Below are 10,508 nucleotides of genomic sequence, written 5' to 3'. Positions count from 1 at the left end.
TTAGAAAGTTTGAATCAATCCAACACAACCAGAGCAGACGTCTTTAACGCAGCTGTCTTCTGACGTCACGTGAATTTTGCACGTGCTCAAGTCCCGTTCGAATTAATTATTAATCAAGTAATAAATACGTGAAAGAAAGCCAAATCAAACTTAATGGCATGTCGATTAAGGCTGATCGTCTGTTGATCCGTTTGCCCAGTTCCAACCGCCTCCAGCCGACCACCGGAAATGATTGTTTTCTTCGTGTTGTCTTTAAACCATCACTTAAAACACGGGCCCATGATTATCAAGTCCGGCTCACACAAGGATCTGATTAAAGGAGGGCTCTCCATTTCAAACGGGAAATTCACAGTTAGCCTTTTTTTCATATTTCAATAGGGTCGGCGATAAAAGAGGTCACGCAATTTAGGGCGATCCTCCCTTCTCTCCCCCCCCCCCAAACACACACACACATACACACCGTTGTCATATGCAAGCGTAGTTTTCCTTAAATAATTCTTAAGAAATTAAACTGTGTATTGCGTCTTATATTTTAAAGTCTGAACACCGTGGTGAACTGAAACTGTCTTGTGTCTAACATCATTGTGACGTGGCAGTGTCTTGTGTCTGACATCATTGTGACGTGGCAGTGTCTTGTGTCTGACATCATTGTGACGTGGCAGTGTCTTGTGTCTGACATCATTGTGACGTGGCAGTGTCTTGTGTCTTGTGTCTGACATCATGGTGATGTGGCAGTGTCTTGTGTCGAAAATAAAAGCTCAACTTGCACTGTTTATTCATCCAGCCACAGTTTCATGTGTATTAAGATTAGGATCAACTTTTCAACACACCGCTATTTCAAGTTTCATTAAAGAACATATATATATATATATATATATATATATATATATATATATATATATATATATATATATATATATATATATATATATATATATATATATATATACAGTGGCGTAGCGAAGTCGGGTGTCACCCGGTGTGGCACTTAATGGTGTCACCCCCCAGAGGCGTAGCGACCCTTCTCGGGGACAAACTTTCAATTTTCGATTTGCACACACCCCCTATTCAAACTTTCGATTTGCACCCCCCCTTCTCATCCTTTCGATTTGCACCTCTTAAAACAGTATTTAACACTCGAATTAATCACTTATTTAAGTGAAATTATTATTCTTCTCTATATATTTTGCTATTTTTTGTGTCACCCGGTGCGGTCCGCACCCGCCCCCTCACTATATATATATATATATATATATATATATATATATATATATATATATATATATATATATATATATATATATATATATATATATATATATATATATATATATATATATATATATATATATATATTTATATATTTATATATATATTCAATATTTTACATTTGTCTGGAAACTGAATAAATCAAAGCACCGATATATGAAGCGATATTTAAGGCTACGGTCACATAAGACTTCGGTTACTCTATTATTTTTGTAACTGCCATTTATACCGAGCAACTGGCTAGCAAACTCAAAGGTTGCAGTTAGTTGAGCCGAACTTATCGTGTGTCGCGGCAGACGGGAGAAAACACCGTCTGTTGTTATTTCTACAGCCAGCAGCCACGCATTCATTAAACACAGACAAACTCACACATTTTCTGGTGTAAAAAAACCAAAGACAAATTTGTTTTGTAAGTTTGTTATTTACTAGAGCAGACCAGGCCACGATAAAAAAAAATCTTGAGCCAATCGAGGCATTTAATAATTACATGCAAACATTTCATTCAATAAATTAATTAATTGCATTAAACTCCAACGAGAGGGAGTTCTATGTTGTCATGTTTTATTTTATTTTCTAGCAATGGTTGATTGACATTAATTAGTACTTTAATCGATATGTATGTTTTAACATTAGTATCTACGATCATTGGTATTTTTTTTTATTTTTAGATTGTTAAAAGAAACCTAAGCATTTATAACAATTAATATCACATTTATACTACTGCCGATGTAATGAGACCATCTATCCTATGGTTGGTGTAATCACAATCCACGAATCCTCACTATCCGAATCCCTCTCCTCTCGCTTCCCCCTAGCCGAGAGATCGCTGGAGAGTCTAGCACTCTCTGACCCATTCATCTGATGCTGCGAGACAGAGATCAGCGTGACATTCTGGAACTCGCTGGGAAAACTCACGTCCACTGAGGTACTGTTCTCATCAACATTCGCATCATACAGATCGTGGCAACTGTCCTGACACTTTGAAAAATTGGTATCACACATGTGATGGCAACTGTCCAGACACTTTGAAACATTCGTATCACACATGAGATGGCAACTGTCCTGACACTTTGAAACATTCGTATCCCTTTCTCTCAGTTTGTCCCTCTCCGCCCTAGTCAACCGTTTCACCGATGGCGCCCTCTTGTGCGTGGTTCTGCTGCTGCTCTTCTCTGGGGAGTTCGGGCTATCAGACGACACGGAGCCTCCCGACGCAGACATGAACACGCTGCTCTGGTCATCTGATAGGTCGAAGTTCTCCTCTCCCTGGGACAAACAGTTACCAATCATGCTAGTCTCGTTCACAAAACCTTCCAGCGCTGGCTGTGTTTCTGATGCCGGCCCCATGTCGTAATCCGACTCAGTGCTTTTGTTGCCAGAAATAAGTGCCTTGATCTGGGCGATGACGCCTTTGCTGTTGTTGTTTGTTTGGGGCTGTGTCTGCTCTGAAAGAGACCCAAAAGTATGCTCTTGATTTTCTGTGCAAGACTGTAACTCATGACGAGGTTTTGGCCGTGGTTCGTTTAAATTAATTGTCTCTTTGGTTATTTTTTCAATGGACGCGTTTTGAATCTTGCCGTCTACCATCATTTTTGACATGGCCATTTTAAATGTTTTGCTGCAAGATTCCGTCATGGCGGTACTGTTGCAGTCGTTGGATGCTAGTGATAAAATGCCAACGCTATTTAAAGTTTCGCCAGAGTTGGATGCGAAAAGCTGATGTACGTTCAAGCTTGTCTTTGTGTCACCCATTGCGTTCCCGTTTATAATTATCTGATTTCTGCAAGGAAATCAACAGTAAGGAAAGATTCAATAGCGAGAACAGTAGCTATAGGTAGCAAACGAAAATGGGTAACCTTACAGCTATTATGAAACATAAGCAATACTGTAAGCCTATTGTTTAACCTCACAGTTAACGAGTGTATTGGTTTAACTAGTCTCCTTACAATATGAAATCTTCGGGTGACAAAGGTGACATAGGATGGTAAAACAGGGCACACATCTAATAGTAGTCATGCATTTTGTAATTCCAGATTTGGTACTTTCAGATTTTAACTTGTTTAATCATTTTACTAAGAATATATAGCAAGAATTCGGAGGATCATATTTCCTTTATCACAAAGAAGTTTACAAAATGTATACGCATTTTTTTCTATTTAGTATTTGTATATATTTTATTTGTTTATTTCGTTTAACATTTTGTAGATATTAATTATTTTGATTTTTTCTTTCTGTAAACACCAAATAAATGTATGTGAAAGACCAAATAAAGGTGTGAGAAGCATTAAACAAGATGTAAAAGCCAAAAAGCTATAAAAAAACAAAGTCCTGTGAAACACGAAACAAAATTTTGTAAAAACCAAAAAAGCTAAAAACAAAGTTCCGTGAAACACGAAACAAAATTTTGTGAAAACCAAAAAAGCTAAAATTAAAGTACCGTGAAGCACCAAAAACGTGGCTAAAGAAACAGCAGATACCTTTTATTGACGTTTAGCTCCGTCTTGTTGAGCTCAGACTCCAAGCTGTAGATCCGAGACTGTAGCTCAGAAAACTCTTTGGCACGGATCTGGGCGATACCTCTAGGTAGGACGATGTTCTGTGGCATGAGAAATTTGTTGTACAAATATTGTGTACACGCCAATCTTGTACAAGAGAAATGTGTTGTACAAATATTGGGTACACGCCAGTCTTGTACAAGAGAAATGTGTTGCACAACTTTTGTGTACGAACCAATAAATTGTTCGCACGCTGTTACATAATGACAGTGTTTTTCCTATTCGTTATTGACATAGAGAATCAGGTTTTATTGGATACTCGAGTAGTGAAGGGGGTATCAGTTGACATTGAAGACGTGTACAGAACAGCTCTGTACTATGTCGAGAACATGTGGTATGAACTGTGTTGAAGGCATGCAACTGGACACTTAGGAGAAACACGTAGAACTTCGCGTAGAACGTTGAGACAACAGAAGTGTACACATCGGAGTCCACCCTAGTATAACTACGGTATTTTTAAAACAGTCGCATTAACCATAATCCCCAACCCCAAACCCCACCATATTAAATCTATGCCCCTTCCCAATTAGCCCAATGGTTTGTTTAGCTGCTAGAATACCATCTATTTGTTTCTTGTACATTTACAGGCCGTATCGGTGTGGTGTGATTTGTTAGGGATGCTTTGCGTTAGTTCTTTTGTTCGTTCTTTAGTGTGACAAAGTTTAACCAATAGGGTGTAACAACACAGAGTTTAACCGTTAGGATGTAATATAACAGAGTTTAATCGTGAGGGTGTGATGTAACAAAGTTTAACCGTTAGGGTGTAATGTAACAAAGTTTAACCGTTAGGGTGTAATGTAATAAAGTTTAACCGTTAGGGTGTGATATAACAAAGTTTAACCGTTAGTGTGTAATGTAACAAAGTTGGGGTGTAATGTAACAAAGTTGAACCTTCTCAAACAAAGTCTCCTGCTGCTCCTCCTTCTCCTTGAGACACTTGTCTAGACGCTCCACCTGATTTTTCCTCAATAGCAGCTCCTTTCTCAGGTTTCTAAGTTGGGAGTTCTCCATCTCCAGCATCTGTGTGTGGGGGGGGGGGGGGCGCAAAATACGGGAGTTTGTTACATTATACAAGGTAGGTTGGGATTATTGTCTGTCTTAACTAATGCCACATTGTTATCAGCCACACCTCCCTGACATTGACTTTAAAACTATCCACCTACCTCTAACCTTAACTCGATCACCTACCACCTACCTCTAACCTTAACTCGATCACCTACCACCTACCTCTAACCTTAACTCGATCACCTACCACCTACCTCTAACTCGATCACCTACCACCTACCTCTAACCTTAACTCGATCACCTATCACCTACCTCTAACCTTAACTCGATCACCTACCACCTACCTCTAACTCGATCACCTACCACCTACCTCTAACCTTAACTCGATCACCTACCACCTACCTCTAACTCGATCACCTACCACCTACCTCTAACCTTAACTCGATCACCTATCTCCTACCTCTAACCTTAACTCGATCACCAACCACCTACCTCTAACCTTAACTCTATCACCTACCACCTACCTCTAACCTTAACTCGATCACCAACCACCTACCTCTTACCTTAACTCGATCACCTACCACCTACCTCTAACCTTAACTCGATCACCTACCACCTACCTCTAACCTTAACTCGATCACCTACCACCTACCTCTAACCTTAACTCGATCACCTACCACCTGCCTCTAACCTTAACTCGATCACCTACCACCTACCTCTAACCTTAACTCGATCACCTATCACCTACCTCTAACCTTAACTCGATCACCTACCACCTACCTCTAACCTTAACTCGATCACCTACCACCTACCTCTAACCTTAACTCGATCACCTACCACCTACCTCTAACCTTAAGTCGATCACCTACCACTTACCTCTAACCTTAACTCGATCACCTACCTCTAACCTTAACTCGATCACCTACCACCTACCTCTAACCTTAACTCAATCACCTACCACCTACCTCTAACCTTAACTCGATCACCAACCACCTACCTCTTACCTTAACTCGATCACCTATCACCTACCTTTAACCTTAACTCAATCACCTATCACCTACCTCTAACCTTAACTCGATCACCTACCACCTACCTCTAACCTTAACTCGATCACCTACCACCTACCTCTAACCTTAACTCGATCACCTACCACCTAATTCTAACCTTAACTCGATCACCTACCTCTAACCTTAACTCGATCACCTACCACCTACCTCTAACCTTAACTCGATCACCTACCACCTACCTCTAACCTTAACTCGATCACCTACCACCTACCTCTAACCTTAACTCGATCACCTACCACCTACCTCTAACCTTAACTCGATCACCTACCACCTACCTCTAACCTTAACTCGATCACCTACCTCTAACCTTAACTCGATCACCTACCTCTAACCTTAACTCGATCTGCTGTCGACGATCCCTCTCCTCTGTATTCTCGCCCTGCAGTTTTTGGATCATTTTCTTGCGCAGCTCGATCTCCGCGCTCAGAAGTTCCTTCTCGCTCTCTAGCTCTTTCAGCCGTACTCTGACGTCATCAAGCCTAGAGAGGGCTTCAATCAGTTGCCTGGGGAAGAGAGTGGGACAGCCTAGTTAATGTGGCTATTTGACAGAAGAGGGTATGAGCCTATTTAATGTGGCTATTTGACAGAAGAGGGTATGAGCCTATTTAATGTGGCTATTTGACAGAAGAGGGTATGAGCCTATTTAATGCGGCTATTTGTCAGAAGAGGGTATGAGCCTATTTAATGTGGCTATTTGACAGAAGAGGGTATGAGCCTATTTAATGTGGCTATTTGACAGAAGAGGGTATGAGCCTATTTAATGCAGCTATTTGACAGAAGAGGGTATGAGCCTATTTAATGCAGCTATTTGACAGAAGAGGGTATGAGCCTATTTAATGCCGCTATTTGACAGAAGAGGGTATGAGCCTATTTAATGCAGCTATTTGACAGAAGAGGGTATGAGCCTATTTAATGCAGCTATTTGACAGAAGAGGGTATGAGCCTATTTAATGCAGCTATTGGACAGAAGAGGGTGTGACAGCGGTCAATTCGTTACGTTAACATTTTGATTATGTTTGAAACATCTACAGTGGCGTCACTAGGTCGGGTGACACACGGTGCATTTACCTAGAGTGACACCCCTTTCGTTCACGACAACATATTTAAACCTAGGGCGAGTAGGTGCCTTCCCCCACCCCCTTATCCCGTAAAGTGTCACGCTATATATTGTTGATGTACAAAGCTTTAATAGACTAGTAAATTAACTAGAAAAAATGTTTTCTCATTAAAATGAGAAACTTTTTGATTTTGATGTCACCCCCCTTGGATGTTGTCACCCCATGCGGACCTCATCAGCCTTCCGCCCCCGCCTCGTGATTCACAGTTACCTTTGAAACTTTTCAGTTACCTTTGAAACTTTTCAGTTACCTATGAAACTTTTCAGTTACCTTTGAAACTTTTCAGTTACCTTTGAAACTTTTCAGTTACCTTTGAAACTTTTCAGTTACCTTTGAAACTTTTCAGTTACCTTTGAAACTTTTCAGTTACCTTTGAAACTTTTCAGTTACCTTTGAAACTTTTCAGTTACCTTTGAAACTTTTCAGTTACCTTTGAAACTTTTCAGTTACCTTTGAAACTTTTCAGTTACCTTTGAAACTTTTCAGTTACCTTTGAAACTTTTCAGTTACCTTTGAAACTTTTCAATTACCGTTGAAACTTTTCAGTTACATTTGAAAGTTTTCAGATACCTTTGAAACTTTTCAATTACCTTTGAAACTTTTCGGTAGAATTGACGATAGTTTCCATGGAGATGAGCTGAAACGATTCTGACCTCTTGGAGTCCGTGGCTACAGTGTTGACATAGGAAACAGGCACCTTGGGCATGCCGATACTATGTACTGATGTTTCCAGATGTTGCGATGGCGCTGTGGCCTTCCCTACCATAGGCATCACATATAAAGAACATCCTTCACACGGATCCTCCTTTTCGAAGTGGATTTTTTTTCTCTTCGGTTTTGATTGGCCAAGAAGTTCTAAATCAAAAGGTCGCCTTTTGTCCTGAAAAACGGGAAAACTTTATAGTAATCCGCGCTTTGGACATTAGTTAAAGTTTACTTGAGAAAACAAATATTACTGGCCATTAATAAGCTTTATATTAGAGGAGAGATTTACTAACTTATTTAATTAACCATTTATTTTAAAATATTTGATTGCTAGATTTAGTATTGTAACAAAACTCAACATGTTTTTATTTCTAAAAATTGAAAATGAATTGTCTACCCCTATATATTAAAGTGATAAAAGAACCCCTTCATCTAGGCGTTTTGACGCAGTATTTTACGACCTTATTATGTATCATAGATTATAGATAGCTGAAGAATGAGCTTTAATAGATCATCAATGATCTACAGAAGACTAGAGCGGTTTATCAACTACGTATTACTGAATTAGCACAGTTGAATGTGTTCGAATTTCTACTTCCATCAGTCGCATAACTTGCGTGTTAGCCTAGATGCAGATCTTAGTTATGCTAGGTTGGGATTACAGATAGGTTTAGAACTTACACCTCACTTCATGAAACCAGGTTGGGATTACAGATAGGTTTAGAACTTACACCTCACTTCATGAAACCAGGTTGGGAATACAAAGGTTTAGAACTAACACCTCACCCCATGAAACCAAGTTGGGAATACAAAGGTTTAGAACCAACACCTTACCCCACGAAACTAGGTTGGGATTACAGATAGGTTTAGAACTACACCTCACTCCATGAAACCAGGTTGGGAATAAAAATAGGTTTAGAACTAACACCTCGTCCGACGAAACTCTAAACTGAAAGTCTTTCATGTCGTTTTCAATGCTTTCAATGTCAAAATTTAGAAAGTCATAAAACTGCAAGTATTTCAATTTAATATATATATATATATATATATATATATATATATATATATATATATATATATATATATATATATATATATATATTGAACTTTGGAAACAACCCGTATAACAAAAATCCTGCATTAGCCACTGGCTGAAAGTATGTGTTTGCGACTAATAAATTAGTTGGTCACTAAAATGAGCAATTATGCATGACATGTGATTCGTCTTTTAGCCAATAGATACATATGTTTATGCCCAATAAGGCACTTCAACCTAAACCAAACCACAATCTCTATGGGGGTCGTCCATACATGACGTCACGCAATAATTTAGCCGGTTATTACGCTACCCTCACCCCTCCTATAGGCTTTATCCAGCCTGATTATAGATTCGAGGCAACCAAATCCTAGCGGTCTATCAATGACCCGAAATCCTGACCTTAGCACTGGCCCTATTCTTAACAACAACAGCAAGAAAATTAAAAAAAACAACAATACAGTACTGTTGTGCCGCAGTTTCAAAGAACCGGCAAACAGCTTTAAGAGTTAAGTACCAAGTCAACGTAACCGCTCCAAGAATGACGGTATCTCCAAAAACCATAAATCAACACAGTTGCGACGAATCCTACGAAAATCTGGCGGTTGACCGGCTTTTGCGTATTACCCATGAGCAGGTCGACTATCTTCTGCAGCATAGCCGACAAATCATAGTCCAAGATCTTAATTCCGGACATATTCGGAAACTGGGGCCAGCTAGAGATTTGAAGGAGACTGGCCAGGTACGCATTGCCAGACGAGGCCGGTAAAGGCGAGCTGATGTCCAGGACATCCGGTGTATAATCTTTCAGTACGGCTTCCGTAAAGTGGGGGAAATTCGCTTCCATTGTAGCATTAGCCGGACCGAATCCGAAATACTCCATTGCCGTGTTAGTACTTAGCCTGTTGGTAATCTTTAACCCAAGTGCCTAATTTGAAAACAATTCTTGATTTCGAAACTGCTTGAATGGGTGCTAGTAGAAACAGCTAACCCATTCTAAGAATTAAAATGAAACACGAAAGGGCGCGCGAAGTCATATCGCTCGCCCTACGATCTTGAGCTGGGTTGGTGGTTTTAGGGCAAGATGTTTCTGCAGCCCTGCGAAGAGCATGTTGAACAAAAACAAATGGTGCGTCCGATGCACAGATTTTGGTGACGTTTTACACCGATCGAGTGCGCTGTTTTCGGTACCGTGTGATGCGCAAATAAAATAAACTGTGATTATTATTCGCATTCTTATATCATACAACTTTAACACTAACTTTATATTATTACATGATCAGGTTTACAAGTTTTACAAAACTAAACTATAACAACGAATCGTAAAAAAATAAATAAAAGAACAATGAACAAATTCATTGCATGGAATTCAGCATAGAAAGACAACTGTTAATAAATATTATCTCCCTTGTTCCATATGTAGGTTAAGTTTGATAGAGTTATTTGGATTACTGTTACTCATTATCCCCTTTTCTTTGCCAAGCTCTACCATTTCCGTCTTTCTCAAAAGAGGTTCTATGAGAAAGATAAGCAATGATTGTTTGTTTTTTTAAATGAGCTGATACATTGCAATAGAAGAGTGTTGGCACGTGTAGGGGAATAACGGAGTGCATTATAAATTATTTACACTGTATGGAGTTTACAAGTATTCGCGTGGGAAACAGACTAACGATGAGTCCTCTAATAATATTTAGTTGACCATCAAGGCCAGCAGATAACTCTTGTAATATTTAGTTGACCAACAAGACAGGAG

The 10,508-nt window shown here is 39.4% G+C and overlaps 1 protein-coding gene across 1 annotated transcript; it reads right to left on the bottom strand.

Moving 5' to 3' along the window:
- Positions 1–1,717: 1,717 nt before the first annotated feature.
- Positions 1,718–9,882, bottom strand: LOC131943348 (putative leucine-rich repeat-containing protein DDB_G0290503). The gene is made up of 6 exons (XM_059303422.1): positions 9,273–9,882; positions 7,605–7,894; positions 6,222–6,399; positions 4,716–4,844; positions 3,747–3,865; positions 1,718–3,049 (listed from the first exon to the last, which is right to left on the bottom strand). Exons 1-6 carry the CDS (start codon positions 9,636–9,638, stop codon positions 2,011–2,013), a joined length of 2,121 nt encoding a protein of 706 aa, XP_059159405.1. The 5' UTR covers positions 9,639–9,882; the 3' UTR covers positions 1,718–2,010.
- Between the last annotated feature and the right edge of the window lie 626 nt (positions 9,883–10,508).

The sequence above is a fragment of the Physella acuta genome, unplaced genomic scaffold (genome assembly GCF_028476545.2).
Source record: "Physella acuta isolate Inbredline_101_S28 unplaced genomic scaffold, ASM2847654v3 ptg000453l, whole genome shotgun sequence".
NCBI classification, from domain to species: Eukaryota; Metazoa; Mollusca; class Gastropoda; family Physidae; genus Physella; species Physella acuta.
Note: the sequence above shows the minus strand (reverse complement) of the source record. Positions and strands in the feature narration are given on the sequence as shown.

Excerpts from the sequence above, each read along its gene's own strand:
- LOC131943348 (XM_059303422.1), bottom strand. The coding sequence starts at position 9,638 with ATGGAGTATTTCGGATTCGGTCCGGCTAATGCTACAATGGAAGCGAAT. Across the intron at positions 7,895-9,272 it reads GGAGCGGTTACGTTGACTTG|GACAAAAGGCGACCTTTTGA; the intron begins GTACTTAACTCT and ends CCCGTTTTTCAG. Across the intron at positions 3,050-3,746 it reads GAGCTAAACGTCAATAAAAG|AAATCAGATAATTATAAACG; the intron begins GTATCTGCTGTT and ends ATTTCCTTGCAG.